Source organism: Convolutriloba macropyga, chromosome 6 (genome assembly GCF_964194025.1).
Source record: "Convolutriloba macropyga chromosome 6, txConMacr16.3, whole genome shotgun sequence".
In the NCBI taxonomy this organism is placed as follows: Eukaryota; Metazoa; Xenacoelomorpha; order Acoela; family Convolutidae; genus Convolutriloba; species Convolutriloba macropyga.
In genome coordinates this window covers 22,029,610-22,048,788 of record NC_134473.1, presented here as the reverse complement: position 1 = coordinate 22,048,788, position 19,179 = coordinate 22,029,610, and the positions used below count along the sequence as shown (strand labels likewise).

General features: G+C 35.9%; 1 protein-coding gene and 1 long non-coding RNA gene across 5 annotated transcripts in view; one reads left to right on the top strand and one right to left on the bottom strand.

Annotated features, from left to right (window-relative positions):
* Positions 1–19,179, bottom strand: part of LOC142341569 (kinesin-like protein KIF3A) — a 116,079-nt gene continuing 96,900 nt past the window's right edge. Inside the window, exons 6-14 of one of the 4 annotated variants that reach the window (XM_075392613.1) lie at positions 18,237–18,411; positions 14,677–14,799; positions 14,292–14,315; positions 13,134–13,336; positions 11,150–11,392; positions 3,769–3,948; positions 1,510–1,575; positions 564–664; positions 1–283 (exon numbers count right to left, since the gene is read on the bottom strand). In XM_075392613.1, coding sequence (XP_075248728.1) covers positions 265–283; positions 564–664; positions 1,510–1,575; positions 3,769–3,948; positions 11,150–11,392; positions 13,134–13,336; positions 14,292–14,315; positions 14,677–14,799; positions 18,237–18,411 — 1,134 coding nt within the window. In that variant the 3' untranslated portion in view covers positions 1–264. Of the gene's footprint in view, positions 284–563; positions 665–1,371; positions 1,576–3,768; positions 3,949–11,149; positions 11,393–13,133; positions 13,337–14,291; positions 14,316–14,676; positions 14,800–18,236; positions 18,412–19,179 lie in introns of those variants that run through there. The other 3 variants (XM_075392615.1, XM_075392612.1, XM_075392614.1) reach the window with 3 other exon arrangements.
* Positions 1,569–14,089, top strand: LOC142341571 (uncharacterized). Its single transcript, XR_012759113.1, has 3 exons — positions 1,569–1,924; positions 3,738–3,960; positions 12,923–14,089. It is a non-coding gene; the product is annotated as an uncharacterized LOC142341571 (long non-coding RNA).

Sequence of the window (19,179 nt, the reverse complement as noted above, 5' to 3'; positions counted from 1 at the left end):
TTGTCAAACTTAAAAAAATTAATGTTCCTACGTTAAATTTATACAGTATTTGTACAACTATTTACATCGAAAAGATATTTTCAATAACCCACATTTAATTAATTTCATTAATGAGTTGATGAATTTGAACAAGTTGATCAACAAATTGAAATTGTGTTTGTTGCAGTTATGACGACACATTGCACTTGAGACGACTATCCTTCGATGTTAAAGTGGCACATTTTCACCCATTTCACCACTGCACAGTCTGAGTATTCATAAGTCTCAGCTTTTTCCTCCTTTCCTGAAACCATAGTCAGATCAAACCAAACGATTCTCGCAAACGATGAAAATCACTCTGCGACCGTGAAGCATTCAAGCTTTAACCTGATACAACCATCTGTATTAGAAAACTTCATGACATCAACCTTTGAACTCTTAGTATCAATACATTGCAAAAATATGGATGCCTCACTGACACAATAATCAAAGCAAAAACAAAGACAAAGACTTCTTATGGTTTCCTAACTCTATTTGGTTTGCTAAATAAAAAACCAAAGATAAACTGATGCTGAGTTAGTGACCTTTTGTTCTTGGCTGATTTGGCTCTTGAGGTCATGGGTCTGCTTTTGGCGGGAGCCTCCGAGTAAGTAAGAAACACGTGCGATAGGTCAGACTCATCCGGCTGAAAAAACAATAAATGCATAAACAACAACCAATAAATAGGGATGGGGTATAGAAATTTGTATCATTTTTCTAAACGATTAGTCCGTAGCTCGAAAGCAAATGGAACCCACTTAAACAGACGTTAGATGTGCAATTCTATTTTGCGTTCATTGACAAAAATAATCAGTCCTAATGATTTCAAAATTGTTCGATAAATGTGGGAGATTTGTTCGCATTGAATTAAAGCGGCATACTAAAATACAAAACAACTATTTAGCTAGATGCAAAAACGTGACTTTTCACCAGTTTTACGCTGCTCATGCCAACTAATTGGCAACCCAAACTAAGCGGGCCAAAGTATTATCTGGTATATGTTTTCATTTTTTCGAAAAAGCTTTAAATTTTTTTATTTCTTAGCAAGAGATGATTTGTCATGTTCTGCATAATTTAGAATTGATCAAATGGCCATGCATAATTATATGCTCAAATTAGCATTCTTCTTGATTTAAACCGAGCTTCTTTTACTTTTTTTAAAGCTTAGACGTCATTAAGTAACCATTTTAAAATCCAAAACCACAACGTCACCAAAACAATCATTGCATCACATGTAAAAATAGTAATGGTTTTAGATCAGCATTAAGCAGCATGTTGTGATGTCATTTGCAAGTTCGTTTGCAGTTTATTCTTGGATATCATACCAGACGACCTATTTAATAAATATCAAAATCAACTCAAACAAAAAATCGTGCTGACGATGCAACATAGAATCGTCAGCACGATCTTCACAAAACTAGCGCATTTTACCAATAGCATAAAATTGACCATTTCAAAATAATAAAGTATAGAATAAGTGTCTATACTTACTTGAATTCGTTTCTCATCTGAGGGTGTGGGTTTGCGCATGTTGTTACCACTGTACGCCACACATTTCTGAAGAAAACATCTTAGCATAACTTCCACGAAACATTCGCTTTGCCCAATTCTTAAAATGCATTCCTTTTTAAAAACTCAACACACGAAAATTGACATGTGAATCTACAGCTAATATCAGCCCTTCTCAATGCCCTCAAGTTTTACCAGTTTACTCAGCTTTTGAGGACAAAAACTCAAAGCTCAAGATGACAAATTGCCTAAGAAGATCAACAGTACCCAAACAATGGCCACAAACTCTGATTGAACAAAATTATCAAAAAAATCAAGCGTTAATGACTTTATGGGCTGTTTCATTATGAATTGTTCTCAGTGCCCTAATCAGAAGATGTGCACATCAATTTTGAAGGTTTTTGGATACTCTTCAAAAACATTGTTATATATTCTTGTTTTTTTCTTGCGCACAAACTTTTCAGCTAAAAATTTACTTTACTGAAACTTGCAAAAATTTTATCATTCCTAAAACGTGAGCTAATATTAGAGGGTTATATCAATCGCTGGTCGCTGGGGGGGGGGGGGGGGAGGGGGAGAGAAGGGTGTAGGGTTGGGAGGGCTGGATGAGAAGGAGTTCAAATCGCCAGGTGGAGGAGGGTGGACAGGAGTTTGTAAGAATGGAGGTGTGACCGCCCGTTATACATGAAAGTGTCTCCTAAAATAGATTCGGCGAATAGCATACTTGAATACAAGTAAGACATACGGTTCTTCTAAGAGATCTGCTCAGCCACTTAATTAAAATCCTCCAGGCTATAATTGTTTATCCTGTTCTTGAGGACTAAAAACTAAAAGAGTAGGTCAAAAAATTGGTCGAGCAAAAAATTACATAAAAAAGACCACAGGACTACTCCAATTGCTAAAAACGTTGTTTGAGAGCAATTAAAAACAAAACCGACTGACGTCAGAAGAATTGCTTTCGAACGACTAGTGGGAGCTCAAATCTATTACAGCCTGCTTCAGTCGTGGGGGGGGGATAAAATCACTATGGGGGCTTCAAATGACGTCATTAGAGGTTATTATATACCCCACCCCTTTCACCACTAATAAAATTTAAAATGAAAAAAATCACACCAATTTCTGCGCACTTTTCATTTGACTTTTAGTACTGCACTGCCAAGGGCGCAAAAGTCACTCGAAAATTCAAATCGGTCAAGAAAAAATTTAGCATCAAAAAGACCAAAAAGTAAAACATTAACAATAATTACTTAAAACTTCGTTCGAGAGCAATTAAAAACAACAAGTACAGGTAAAACAAAAATTACATAATTTTTTTTAAAAACAAATAAATCGAAAGTCACTAAAACCGTTAAATATGAACAAAAATTATTAAACAAGCTTTATTATTTCTCATTAGAGAGGCTCTGTCATTCATGAAGTTAAGGGACAAGACAAAATTTGCAAGTAAATCAGAGAAACCCACTTTCTTATTTGAAAACAAGCAGTGCAAAAGTAATTCAAACCTTCAACTATAACTATATACATAAGCTAAAACTGCAAAAGATTGATAAATTTTTCATTTCAAAACTAGGGGGCCATGCCATTCATCAATCGAAGTGACAGCAAAACCAAACGATTTAATAGATGCAAAACAAAAACTCACTAATATTTTACGAAAACAAGTAGTGTGAAAGTCATAATCATTAGCTGCTCATTACGGTATTAAGCAACTATGAATCATTAGAAGATCATTCCACGTTAGCATATGAATTTGTGAAGTATTAAGAGGGAAAAGGGGGGAAAAAGAAGTCAAATTCTCTCCAAAAACCGAAAATTTGGTTAAATACCAAATTCTCACTCCACTTAAGTAGCTTGAACAAATTCATGTCCTAAATTACTTGCTGTTTTGTTGCTCTTTAATACTGCGACGTGACTAGCGTTTATTCCATGAGAGAGGGAGTTTCGTTTTGATTTATTTGTTCTAAACGAAGAATTATTATTTGCGCTCAAACGAAGTTTGTAGAAATTATATTAGTCCCGTTGTCTTTTTATGCGATTTTTCAATTGAGCTATTTTTTGTCAGACCCTTTTGAGTTTTCGTCCTCAAAAACGGGATAAACATGTAGCGCCCAGCGGGCATTAAGTTCTCTTAGAGCTCACTTTCAGCTCACTAGTTTCCGAGTACGCGATTCACAAAAACTGTTTTGGAGACTTATGCTTATGGTGTGAAGGGCGGTTCTTGGAAGTTGACAGTTAACGAACCAATTGGAACTCTCCAATCTCCTCGCTCCACTGAACATTTCGCTCAATGAGGGCTAGCTGATCGGGTGGGATGTAGCTGTTCACAATGAGAACCTGCTGCGAGAGCTCTTTATGCAACTCTCTGATGGACTGAAGCAGTGCCTCACGCTCACGTCCATGCTCCTCTTGGATGTCAGCCAGCTGAAATTTAAGGTACGCCGAATTAAGAGTTTCCGAATTCGAAGGCAAGTTTCGGCTGTTATTTGAAGTGAACTATGATCATGGCCTCATTCGAGTTCTTAATAGCTTCTTATTTGTATAATATGGTTTTGAAAAGCTTCTAAAAGCATTACTTTGCTTCTAATCTCACTAGTTTTGACTTTACCACCTCATGTTTTATGACAAAACATAGCTGGCAGATTGCCAGAAAATAGCCGCAATAGCTTCGTACATCTGCAGTGAAAAAAAAAACAGTAAAAAGACAGACCAAAAAAGTCGTCTTTTCATTGAAGGCTGATATATATTTTGATTAAAAATAAAGTTTTTGCTGCCTCTATTAGCTGCTCTCAAATAACTTTTATTTACAGTGACACGCACCCATTTGACCTTACCTCTTTCAACTAAAGTAAATAAAAGTCAACTTCAAAGTGAGGAAGTCATTTTTGAGAGTGAGGTAAAGTGTGACCAAAAATTTAATCACGCGAATGTACAAAAAACTTGCTCCACTAAGAGCGAAAATGACATCACACACGCAATTCAGTGGAAATTGCATGAACGAATGAACAAAAAGCAGATTTGAAGTGATTGTGACGTCATATGCTCATAACAAAAACCACGAAATAAAAAAACATAGCAGTACAAGTCCTGACGTACAATTCAAAGAATTTTCATTGACTAAACAGAAAACTAGACCTAGAACGGACTATGAATGGATTGGGAAAACCATTTAGCAAAAAATCCGATCCAAAAAATCGAAAAAAAACAGTAAACCAGTAACCAGTAAAATATAAATCAAAGTGAAATTGCCGCATGTGAACAAAAAACCACTAGCGAGAAAGCGAATTTTTGTTCAAACACCTTTTCTCACTCTACTTTAAATTTAGAGAGAAAAAATTTTACGCAGCAAAAATACTCGCTTTTTCGCTCCACTGCCTGTTTCGGTGTGACCAAAATTACTACTCCAATTTGACTTCAAAAATCATGAAAATGTGTAAACAGATCTTTGAAAAAACATAGCCGGAAGAATTCCAGAAACGACTCGAAGGAGAAAATTGCCCATACATTTGACTGAACAGCTAGAACATCTATTGTGAACCCTAAACTTCCCCAAATGCCCTAAAAATTTAAGGAAGAATAGAAACGGCATTCAAAAACAAATTGAACAAAAAAAAACTTTAAAAACTTAATGAGTTTTTTTTAATAGTTCCCGGAAACATAAAGCCGAATATTGTTCCTTTGTAATTAGAGCAAGGAAAAGCTCTTAAAACAATGGGAAAGTCATAATAGGCTAAGAAACTTTCATAAGATTTGAAAAAAAGAAAAACTACAAAAAAATAAGAAAAATGGTTTAAAATTTCTCAATTTTTCTCTCAATTTTCATAAGAAAAAAATGATTTACACCAACAAAACTTTAATCAATTGGTATCTGAAAATTCCATAAGTAGCAAGCTTCTATTCAAATCCCACATAAAGCAGTAAAACAAAAAAAAGACAGCTAAAAAAATCATTAAATTTCGTCTAAAAATCGGCAAACTGATCAAAAACCTCCAAATTAGCAAAAAACTCAAATTAACTACTTGAAACCTTAAATTCCTATCAAACAAGCCTAAAACTAATACCATATCATAATCAAACTTCATAACAAACAAAAGTTGCAAAAAACTGCTTTTAAAAGCCGCACGTGAAAAAAAATTCGCTCGCTTAGAAAATTTTTTCACACATCAATTTCTCGCTCTCTCAAAAACAGCGGTATGAACAAAAACCACTCTCTTTTCGCTCCACTCTTCACTTTTGTTCAGCACCAAAATCACTCCAATGTTTTTCGCGCGTTTCATTTCCCGCTTCAAAAATCACTCCAATGAAATTGATAAAAAAGGACTTCCCCAATACTCCTCTTCGAGTCGTAAAAACATAGCAGGACAGGTCCTGACGTACAATTCAAAGAATTTTCATTGACAAGACAAAAAACTAGACCTAGAACGCAATATGCTTGAATAGGAAAACCAATTCTATAAAAAACAAAAAACTAAAGAAAAAAAACGAAAATCAATCTCAAAATGCCGCTAGCGAGAACAGAAAACTACTTGCGAGAAATGTCAATTTGATTCTAACAAAAAACTAGGCCGCGAATGAACTATGAATGGATTGGGGAAAACCATTTAGAAAAAATCCGATCCAAAAAATCGACAAAACAGTAAAAATCAAAGTGAAATTGCCGCATGTGAACAAAAAACCACAAGCCAGAAACGAAATTTTCGTTCTAACACCGTTTTCTCACTCTACTTTGAAATTGGAGCAAAAAAAATCACGCCACAAAAACCACTCGCTTTTTCGCTCCATTTCCTGTTTCGGCGTGACCAAAATCACAACTCCAATTTGCCTTCAAAAATCATGAAAATGTGTGAACAGATCTTTGAAAAAAGACAGCGCCCCAATACAATTCAAATTCCTTGAATTGTAAAAAAGCAAGAGAAGGCCAATAATAGCCCCAGCTATCGCTATTCGGCTATTAAAAAATATTTAGGACAATGAACAAAACAGCAATTTCTAGGAGGTATTGCTTGCGGCTTCGATACAGCACAGATATAGTTTGCATTTCGAACTAAGGATAGTATAACTTAAACCGATTAATTTTGGACGAATTGCTCTCGAATGACTGGTAGCAGCCTATGTTAACTTCGCCTGGTTTATCAGGGGTTGGTAGCATTGTTAAATTTACTTTCTAGCGTCAATGGTGTTAATAGAACTTATTTCAGACCACCACTCAGATTTGTTTGAAAGATAAAAAACTCAATATTGGCATAGTTCTCATTTAACTTTTAGAAGTAAATTTGCATCAATTGAGTTCAGCTACCTAAAACTGCAAATGTAAGAGCCATTTATACTACGCAAAACGTCATTCAAAAACGTCATGCAAACGTCAAAAGCTCTCAAGCGAGAGAACAAACATTCTAGAACAAAAGTCACGAAAATTTACATAAAGCCGCTCACGAACATAATGATTGTCTGAAACATTGTCTGAAACATAGCTAGCGCTGCCCGTATACTCAAAACCCGAATTGAGCACTTGAAATACGTTTTAAACAAAACCGACTCAGGAGAAATGCTCTCAAACGAGTAGTGAGCGGTCGGCTTCGTCAGTTGCTAGATGTTGTGGCGAGCGTGCAGGGTTCAGGATTACGTGTTACAGGTGGAGTGGGGTGAAATGGTGGCGGGTTAAGTGGTTAAAAGGCGGGTTAAGATAGAAAATAGAGAAGGATGACAAAAACTTGAAGTTTCCTACATTTTTTAAGTTTAAGTTTCTTATTTCGCAATATTAAACCATTTATGGGCCCCTGAAATCTGGGCAGTAACCCATCTTTAAAAAACATCGATAAACATCGACGTACTAAAATGTTAAAAACTGTTGCATTGCCAATATAAACTATGCAGTAACCTACTATTTAACTCTAGAGGAGGTTTCAAGGCCACAGGCTGTACAAACTCAAGACAAAAGTTTTCAAAAATCTTGCAAGTTTTAATGAAAAAATGCTGAAATTTGTGATATTGAAATGTTAAAAACCATTCTACTGCCGCCCAAAATTATGCAGTAACCTATTATCAAATCCTAGAGGAGGTTGTCTCGGCCCGAAGGCTCGATAAATTCGAAAAAAAAAGACAACAACTTCCAAAAAATTGATAAGTCAAGTTGTATAAAAAATTGCTTAATTTCGTGATATTGAAATCTTGAGAACCATTGCATTGCCGCAATCAACTATGCAGTAACATATTATCAAACCCTGGCCACTGGGGTTAGAAATACAACAAGGACAAATTTTCAAAAAACTTGAAAATTTAAAAGTTGCTAAAATTCGCAATAAAATCTTGAAAATCATTATATTGCCACTAGAAATTAAGCACTAACCTATTATCAAACTTTAGAGGAGGTTCCCTAACCCCTGAGGCGGCAAAAACACGAGAAAATTTCAATACATATGAAAAAATTGCAAAAATTAGTATCATTTTGCATGATTATCTTTGCAATACCAACAGATATAGCTCATAAAATGGCCAACAAAAGTAACTATATTTTGCAAAAGACCTTCATCAACTTTGACAAACGTCAATTGAAAACTGATCAAACAAAAACTCGAAAAATGACTACAAAAACTCTAAAAACTGCGCTATTTTGGGCTCAAAAACAGCTAAAAATGACCTTTTAACCTTGAATAAAGGTCTTCCCAGCAGCTTCTCTCAAAGCATTTGTAGGACTACCAAAGCCGGCTTTGGGCCTCTCATGAAACTTAATGCCCACTGGGCCTTACCTGGTTATCCCGTTTTTCAAAAACCTTAAAGGATAAATTAACAAGGCTTCTTAAAATTCACTCTACAGAACCCTTCTTATTAGGGACCTTTATAACATATGAGTTCCTTTGACCTTAAATCAAACTAAATTAAACTTAAGTGCAGAAGTCATTTTATTGAGTGCGGTAAGTCACGTATGATCAAAATCTCATCACGCAAATGACAAAATTTTGCTAGAGAGAGTGAGAAAAGACTTCACGCGAACACCGCTTTAGAGAGGAGGAAGTCAGTTAGAAAACCAAACCTTTTCAGCTTTGCTGTTCGAAATGTAAATCGAAAAAAAAGACGACAAAAAGGAACATCGCACTATAGTTAAGATCAGCTTACAGCTTCGCAGTTATAATAAAGAAAAGAGCCGGTAGGAAAAAGATGCTCGAGCCGGTAGGAAAAAGAGACAAGCAATGACAAAAGAGAAAATTTGAAAGCCTTATGTTTTCCTAAATTCTAGGAGGTCGATTCGGAGTGACATTTACATTAAGGAACACACTTCCAACAAAGAATAGGTGTACCAAAATTTAAATGCTTGAGATGAAACTTTCAAGAAACCCCAATCCAACCCCAATCCTCGAAATTAAAATTACTTAAGTTTGGGCCCCATTCAGGTCCACTCAATTGATAATGAGCTTCAATCAGTGGGTGACAAAAAGACACACACACACACACAAACACACAGAGAGAGAGAGAGAGATCGCGTGTGTATGTGAGGGTTTGTGTATGCGTCATTAAAATTTGAACTTTGAGTGCAAAACTCAATTTTGGGAGTGGATTAAGTCAAGAACGTAAGTCACATAATTGACCTAAAAGCTAACGCAACAGTAACAAATAACGTCACGCACGCATATTCAATTACTGAGAAGCAGTTAATGAAAAAATAAGCAGTCAAAGGGTCGCAAAATCATCGATGGAGATTACTTTAAAATGAACCGGCTAACGTCGGAAAAATTGCTGTCGAACGACAGGCGGGGCAATTCAATTCAGGGCCTGCAGCCTAGATAAATTTTTTGTTATGGGTGCAAAACATCAGCTGAAGATAAAATTCGAATGCCGACCTCCTGAGTTCAATTCCGTCCCCTCTGCGGAGGTATTAACCACTGGGCTATCAAGGCCTTGTCATCTACTCTCAAACAATCGGTTTTGTTTCAACAAAAAACTATATTTCGGAATGAGAACAATTGAAACCACTTTAACATCAAGAGGAAATGCGTGAAAAAGTCACTCGAGAATTCAAAGATTATTCTAAAAAAGCGCAAAACATTAAAGCAACACATTTGCATTAAAAACAGCCAGTAGAATACCGCAAACGACTCGAAAAGTCGTGCAATAAAAACTTATCTAACCCTACATAATTCAGAAATATGAAAATATGAAAAGAAAAAAAGCAATCTAAAGTGACAAATAATCAATTTTTAGGGGGGAAGGGTATTTGGTGTTGGGAGGGTTGGGGGAGGGGGTAGTTGGGGGAGGGGTAGGTTAGATAGGTTGGAGCGACTTATGATGGGACCGAAAATTCTTAAAATGACCTCTTCACCTTGAATATTAACATCAGTTTCTAATTACTATACAAAACAAACTAAGCAACAAAGCTACTTTTAAAGGTCATTGTTGGAAAATAATCGAATAAACGTCGGAAAAATTGCTCTCGAACAACTAGTGGGAGCTCTAATCGATTGCAGCCCGCTTCAGTCGGGGGGGGGGGGGGGCTAAATGGGACTATCAAGTTCAATAGTCGAGCTTCAAATAACACATTAGAGGTTAATATATACCACTGTTAAGATTTAAAGTGAAAAATGGCACTAGTTTCGGCGCACTTTTCAGTTGACTTTTAGTCTTAAATTGCCGCCAATTGAGTTCAGCTGCTTGAAATTGTGATTGAGAATTTTAGATCACGCCAAACGCAAAAAATCAAGGGCGTAAAAGTCACTCGAAAAGTCAAAACGGTCAAGCGAAAATTTTGCATAAAAAAGACACACATGTTTACAATAATTGCTTCTCTACGAGAGCAATTAAAAACAGAGGTCAACGTTCTAAAACAGAAGTGAATGTTCGAAAACAAAAGTCAAATTTCAAGTCATGACTTCAGCTAAAAAAAACTGTAGAATACCAATACTACTCTTCGAGTCGTAAACATAAACGAACAAATGTCGGAAGAATTGCTCTTGAACGACAGACGAGGCACTCTTCGAGTCGTAAACATAAACCGACAAATATCGGAAGAATTGCTCTTGAACGGCAGACGAGGCAATTTAATTCAGGGACTGTAGCCTAGATCAATTTTTCTTTATGGGTGCAAAAAACTTCTCCCCAGTGGGATTTGAACCCGTCACCTCCCGATCCACACCCTCAAGAACTAACCACTGCGCTACAAATCACCTACCTTTGCTATTCTGCAACCGATTTTATATTAGCTTTACTTCGGGGCAATAGAGATCACTCAAAAACGAAGAACGAAAGCGTGAAAAAGTCAGTAGAGAAGTCAAAGAATGTTCTAGAAGAAAAGCGCAAAATTGTCAAGCGAAAGATTTGCATAAAAAAAGACACACACGTTTACAATAATTGCTATGAACTTCGTTCAAGAGCAATTAAAAAGCTGTAGAATCTCAATACTCCTCTTCGATTGGTAAAAAGACACACACGTTTACAATAACTGCTTCTCATTCGACAGCAATTAAACATAGCGGGACAAGTCTTGAAGAAATAGTTCAAAGTTTAATTGCCGTATCAAAAACTTTCTTGAAAATGCAAAAAAAACCATTCAAACCTTATCACTACGAATCTATAAAGCGCCAAATAATAACCGCAGAAGGCCAAAAACTACCTCAAATTCAAAATTTGTTCTTACCTCGCTTTTAGCAGACATGAGCTGATGAAATGCCTTCTTGAGTGCCCTTGTTTTGACTTCGGCCTCTTCTTGCATATTAGAGAACTTCTCCTCGGCCTTCCTCTGCTCTGCTTCTTTTTTCTCCAATTGTTTCCTCAGTTGCTCCTCTTTTGCTTGCCTCGCCTGCAGCTCCTTTGCACTCTCCTCTAACAGCCGTTCTTGCTCCTGCGCTTTCTCAAGTAAGTCAACGCCACCCACCAGTACCTAAACGAATATTATTAAATGTCAGCAGTCAATTTCTAGCATTTAGGAACATGAAATTAGATGCGATCTTCTAGATGCTACTGACATTTGTTCTTGCGATTCGAATAGAGAAAAATACAAATCTTAGTCGCTCCAGACAACTGTCTCCTTTTTCTAAATTGCTCCAGTCATATACAAAATCGAAAGCTATCTCTCCATCTCATCGATCCATTATTCAGTTGTTACAGACTGAAAAGGTTTTCGTTAAAAGTTACCTTTCAACCTTAGCCGGAGGTTACATCACCGGTTTTAACAGCTTTAAAACCGACAAATTTTCATTTCTTATTAAACTGACAAAAGTAAACGTGGCACATGAAAACCAACCAAATGCAACAAGAAAATCGCATGATTTCAAGCTTATTCACTATTTGCTCTTCGCGACAAGTCAAATTGCACTTTAAATTTTTTTCTGTCTCCTGAACTTAATAAACTGAATACACATGGATACTGTATACATTCGGGGCAGATTAGGGGACACAAAACACCACCAATATCATTTCAATTGAGTTCAAATTTGAAACACCTTTGACAAAAACTGTCTTTCAACAAAACGTTTACGACTGTGTTGCAATTTAAGCATTACTATATAGCGTTAATGTGTAAACATAGCCGGCATATTGCCGGAAAATAGCCGCGATAGACGCTTGTGGTCTTCCATGAATTGAAACAACTAAAGAAACAAGATAGGCAGATTGACCAAAAAGTCCTTTAGTATACCACTAGATTTTTTGGGTAAGATACGTACTGTCAATTTTATGACACATACGGTCTCTAAGGAAAAAGCCCTAAAAGAACTTTCTCAAAATTAATATTCGAAATCAAAAACTCAAGACTAATACTCAAGAATTAAAGCATAAAAGTTTGGCACCACTTAGATGCACACTATTGATCTTTAACTAGTAAATGTTCCATAAATTAAATTTCCATAAATGAGTTCAAAAATCGTTTTTTTAGTGACGTAGGTCACACAATTGACCTAAAAGCAGAAACGACGTCACGGTAAGACAAAACAAAAATCTGTTAGACGAAGTAAAAAAAATTAGGACCGCAATAATAGCCCCCTGGAATTGCTGACGCGGCTATTAAAAAAACAACGCGAGGTTGTTGTGTACGAGTTTTATGTCCCTCTTCTTTCTAGTGTAGATTTATTTTTAACATAGTCGGCAGATTGCCGGAAAATAGCCGCGATAGACGCTTGCGGCCTTCCATGAACTGAAACAACCAAAGAAATAAGAGATAGATCGACCATCAGTCCTTTAATAGACCACTAGGGATGGATTCGGACTGTCAATTTTATGACACATACGGTCTATAAGGAAAAAGTGCTGAGCTTTTTCAAAATTGATATTCGAAATCAAAAACTCAAGACTAATACTCAAGAATTAGGGCGTATAAGTTTGGCACTACTTAGATGCACACTATTGATCTTTAACTAAAATGTTCATAAAATTTGAAGTTCCATAAGTGAGTTCTCAGAAGTCATTTTTTTAGTGAGGTAGGTCACGCAATTGGCCTAAAAGCAGAAATGACGTCACGCACACATATTTTAACTGCAAAGCAATAGAAGTTAGTGAAAAAGTCAATTCCAAGAAGTCAGGTCGTAAGAATCATCGATGGAGACGACGAGTTAAAAAAAAACCATATCCCAATAATAGCCGCTATCGCTTCGCGGCTATCAAAAAGATATATAAATGTGAGCAACCTTTCTCTTGAGTGCCTCTAGTCTCTCGTGTAGAGCGTCCTGTTCCTGCTGTGCCCTGGATAGGTCTGCCTCTTTCTTCTGCAACTGGTGCTCTATCCTGGCTTTCTCACTCTGCTCCATGTCCACCTGTGAGTGCAGTTTCTCCCTCTCCTGCTCAATCACCCTCTTCAACTCACTCATCTTCTCAGCACTCAACACCTTTCCTACAAACAAACAAACAAACGAACTAACACGGATCCAAACCTGAAACAGTCATTTCGCAACAAAATTGCATGCACGATTTATAATATGAACTTTTCATGATAACACAGAATCACACTTCTTAATATTTAATATTGTTGACTTTGACTCTAATCTCATAGCTAGCATCTATGTCACGCAACAATCCTGTCTATAGCCCCGCAGCAAATCAAATTTATGTGTTATATAGCACGTTACAAGTTTATCCTAATTAAACTAGGGTGGGGCTGGCTTGGATGCGGAGCTAAAATGTTGACTGATTACGTTGACTGGAACAGTTGGACCCTAAATAGCTATATGGTCAAAATTTCCATTAAATAAGAATATTTCGTCACTCGAAAAATCAAAACGGTCACGCAAAAATTTTTTGCATAAAAAAGACAAACTTTTACAATAATTGCTTCAAACTTCGTTCGAGACCGATTAAAAATCTTTGCGTGAACGTTTGAGCGATCCAAATTTTTTGTTCAATTACTTTTTTTCATGCACATTTTCTATTTCATTGATGTTGACTGAGTTGATCGAGAATTCCGAGTAGCAGGTTCTGACTTTGCCAACGTAAACAGTCAAAAGTTGACTGATTTTTTGAGCTTAGGGAGCAACATTCTGTCAGAAATTATAAAGATTTTTCTAAGCATGCAGTAAGTGGTGAAGAAAGCTCACGGTTGATCGAAACTTGTTTCATTTCAATTCTTCCCAATAAAATTTTTTCATCAGTTGCTTGAGCATTCAATTGTGAAATAAATAAAACTCATATCTTAAATTCGATGCGAATAAACCGTAGATGCATGGAATAGATAATTTGAAAAATATGGCACTAAATGACAAGGCTAAATGACTCCTACACTCAAGGCGAACTTTGCATACGTGAGCAATCACAAATACACTCTACAATCTGGTCGCTAATTATCTATCTACCTGGGTCAGTGCTCTCTCCAGTCGCTTTACCAAAAAATATTCTAGTTATTCAATAATTGCTAACAATAAAGCTAGTTAGGCAAATTACTTGGTACAAAAACCCGGATAAATTAGGCATCATTCCCCTCCCCTCGGTGGAATTTAATGTGCTATCCATTCGGGGGGTCATTTATAAAATTTGATCAAGGAATTAAGGGGTCGGAAGCATATATTCTAAAAATTTGAAAACCGCGATAAACAAAGAATTCTTCCATCATTTTACTACAACTGAAAAAATTCCGGATCCCAAACAATTATTACAAAGAATAGACTGAACTCAAATACCTGTAGACAATCATTGCTAATACAGTATGTGCTCAGGAGAGCAGCCACAGAATATACATACCTTTCTTTTTGCCCTTTTTAACTTTTTTCATTCTCTTTTGCTTGAGTCCATTCTCGTCCACAAATTCCTCCTCTTCCTCTTCGCTTCCACTTTCATCATCGTCAGATCCACTCAATTGTCCACCTAACAACGAAAAAAAAACAGATTAAAACTCAGAAATTTCTAAAAGATCGCGGCATGCACGGTACAAAGAAAACCGTTTTCTCCACCAACACTTCTGTGTATCGTCGCTCTAAAAAAATTTAGTAATCAATTGTAAAACTCAATTTCACATCAAAAATTTCCTATCAAAACATTTGCTTTATCTTCTAACAAACTTTCGATTAACGGTCTGATGGATATTCTCTTTCAAATTTTACTCTCATTCAATCTACCATAGATCTTTACGACCACTAAAACTATCAACAGAATCAGTTCAGAGTTAAATAACACATTGCGAGGCTGCTCGACAACTTTCAGAACAATGCAACAACAATTTTTTATAGTATTATTCTTTTTCAAAAATCTATTGCTCTTGAAAGGTTTCGTAACTGACCTCAACATTAGAGTCAGAGAGAGCCACGTAATACATTATTAAATCCAACACGTCTTTAATCAAATGTCAATGAGCCAAACAAATTTTAAACTTGTGTGTGCGAAAACATGCAAAACGAAAGTGTAAGACGACGAAACAAATAAAGCAAGACAAGTCCTTAAATAATTTTCATTGACTGAACAATATTTGTTCATTGACTGAACAAATATCTAGACCTAGATATGCATAGGAATCGATTTAAAACCGCAATAAAAAAGCTCGAAAACAGTCGAAAAACCACGGAATCGAGTAAACTATGAACTAAAACGAAATGTCTAACCTCAAAATATGTATTCTGAACAACAACAAAAACAGCAAAAAATGAAGGTAACAAAACCCAAAATGAGAGAAGCAAGATTTGATAAAAACTTTCTGGAAAAAATATCGATGTCCGACCCCAAAAAAACTATTTTTAAAACACCATGAGCTGCAGAGAGTTAGTTTGTTTTCTGAATAACAACTTGATAGAAAAAAAAACAGTAAAAACTATTTATCCCCATCAAAAATTTATACAAAAACATCCAGAAACTCAAAATCTTTCCACTTTTATTTACAACTCTAACTTGCGAAGTCCTAAAAATGTTCGAAAACACCTCGTGAAACAGTTTCTATTCATTCAGTGACCACTCACACGATAAAACATACCCGGCAGATTGCCGGAAAATAGCCGCCGTTGATTCCAATAAGCATCATTGGGATTGAAATAACAGAAGATATTGAAAAAAAAAGATTTTTGTACAAAAACATTTTTTAAAGTCCGATTTATTTTGATGGCATTTCGTGGTTGAACATACTTCTGTTTTAGAGAGAGGCTACAGGGGCTACCATCAATAACAATAAGCATTAGAGATGGTAAATAAGACTTATAGGAACGACGTTCAAATAGCGGGCATCTAAAATTGGGCTTTATGGGTTTATCCCGTTTCTATTTCTGACATCCATTTTTGTACTAACTCTGTTCATTTTGAATTGCTTTGCTGAGCAACTGATGTTCAAAATCACTTTTAGCAGAATGAGAGAAGAGAGAAACTAGCCTAGAGAAGTCAAAAAGATTTCACGCAAAATGTTGAAAAGGCGGCAAAATGAGGTAAAGCGAAACATTTTTTTATTCGACGAAGTAAAAAAAAATAGGAGCGCTATAATAGCCGGCTGAGAAGATGAGGGCGGCTATTAAAAAGAAACTAAACAGCATTTGAAACAAAGGAAGTAATGGAAACATGAAATCAAACTCGTTATTGTCTCCTTTTCAAGAATATTTCAACAAAGAAACCTTGAAAATTTCTGAAAAATTGGCAAAAGAGTTACTTAATTTAGGTCATTTGATATACTTCAACAACCTTAAATTGATAAAAAAAAATAAGCGAAAACACAAAGTTGTATATAAAAGTCTAATGTATGCTTATGATGGCCGAAAATATTCAGAAACAAAAAATTCATTGTTAATGTTTTGTAAAAAGAAAGAAGTTAAAATATAGCCGACAGATTGCCGGAAAATAGCCGCCGTTGAAGCGCATCGGGACTGAAACAGAAAAAGAAGAGAAGAGACAATTTGACCAAATATTTTTTCTGTTTATTTTCAGTGTCAAAAAGTGTTTTACTTTGGCGTGCAGTTGCATTTAGATTCTAAAACTATACTTGATTCACCTTCTAAACTGAAAGCTAACAAGCCTAATACCAATGTCAGCTAGCAAACACTCTAATGAACTTCGATAACCTAATTCTCAATGACTTAATGACCGGTCTTTATATGCTTATCATGTTTCTTTTGATTTTGCTAATTTGACATTGAATGTATTCACTACATTACGTAATTCAATGCGTGAACGAATTTAAAATCCATTCAGTTGAAACAGTGAGTGAGGTAGCTCAGAACTCAAACGTGAAAATTGTTACTTATGTAAAATGAAAAATGTGATCAAAAGGTAAAGCGAATTAAAAAACATAGCAAGTCAAGTCTTGACGTAAAATTCAAAGAATTTTCATTGACTACACAAAAAATTACACCCAGAACTGACTATGAGTGAATTGGGAAAACCATTTCTAAAAAATCAGATCGAAAAACTAAAAACAGTCAGAAAATCAATGTCAAAAAGCCGCATGTGAACACAAAACCGATAGCGATAAAATGAAACTTGGTTCAAACAAAAACTAGGCCTAGATTGAACAATGAATAGATTGGGAAAACCATTCAAAAACATCCAATCTAAAAAATTGAAAAAAACAGTAAACATCGAAGTGAAATTTCTCACTCCGTTTTCTCACTCTACTTTAAAATTAGAGCGAAATTTCACACCTCAAAACCACTCGCTTTTTCGCTCCACTTCCTGCTTCGGCGTGACCGAAATCACTATTCCAATTTGACTTCAAAAATCATGAAAATGTGTGAACAGATCATAAAAAAAGACAGCGCCCCAATACGATTCAAATTCTGTGAATTGTAAAAAGAAGAGCGCCTAAATAATAGCAGGTGACGGCGGCTATTAAACAAAAACTGCATGGAAACAGCCACACGTGATTGGAAAATTTTGCGCACCCGTTAAAAAAGGCATGAAAAAATCGATCTCTTCTCTCCTCACGTAATTTTTGTTCAGAAAATCGAAAATCCAGCATGTGCGGCATTGACTTTCACATCTTGTCTCAGAGCCACTCAATTGATTAAAAATTGAACTAGCCATAAATCCTCTTCCATTAGTAAAAACAGAAGCCATCACTACCGAGAAAGCAAATTTTGTCCCAACTACGATTTCTCCCTCCAATTAAAAATTAGATTGAAATTCAACGCCGCAAAATTACTATCGTTTTCGCTCCGACACCAAAACTCCAATTCGACTTCATTCAAAATTCATCAAAATGAGTAAACAGATCTCAACCAAAACAAAAACTATTGTTCTAACTGTACAAAAAAAAATTAAAAGTGCGAGCTCAACTTCTGATACGCATCTACGTACTTAAGAATATCGAGCTAGCTTAACTTTTTTCTGCTAACCTTCGGCCAGCTTCTTTTTAAGCTCTTCGATTTCCTCCTGGAATTTGCGCAGCATGGCATCCTTGGGATCTTCATTGATCTTGGGCTTGTTCTTGATATTCTTGGCCCTGTTGGCGTATCTCAGAGTGCTGATTGTTTCATCATAGTTGTACTCCGCAGGGCCAATGTTAGCACACTAAAACAGGATGTTCTTAATCTATAAAATGTATTTCTTCATGTTAAAGAAAAATTACCGTGAGGAATATTTAACACATCCAATGTTGAGCAACAATCAAGTCAGAAATGATTCTTGAAAAAAAAATGAATTTTGCCCTTATCGCAGCATAAACGAGTTGCTCGCTCCCGCAACTTAAGACAGTTACAAAAAGTTGGCAAAATTGAATGCCTAGAACTATGTAATTGAATCCTTACCTACATTCTCTTACATTTTATGGTTTACCCCTCGTTCAAAGAACAAACCCTACCTTCTTTCCCCAAAACAATTTCGAGAAAAGTCTCCCCTGTTACTGGCAAATAGTTTCACAGGACAAAGAAAAGACACAGAAAAGAAAAGACGAGTGATTTTTTCAGCGACGAAACCAAGTTTGGGTTACAGACGTTACCCAGCAAAGACGATTTTTTTGGGAATTGGGTTTCAGACGTCACCCCGACGAGAGGATCTAGTTTCTTTTACTGGTTTCAGACGTCACCAGCAGAAGTCCGCCCGAGGTCTCAGACGTTACCTCTGCTGTACTGTTCCCCGGTTAGATCAATACAAAATCTTTTTTTTCGATAAAAAGCCTCCAAAAAATTGAAAGTTGTACGCCAAAAACCTTTTTTGTAACTATTACACCTCGATTGATAAAACTTGACAATGTTTATTATTTTCAAAGCGAGTACAGGCGATTTTCTAACTTTTAAAGAAAAATCTGCGAAAAAAAAACAAATCAGAAATGTTCCTTAA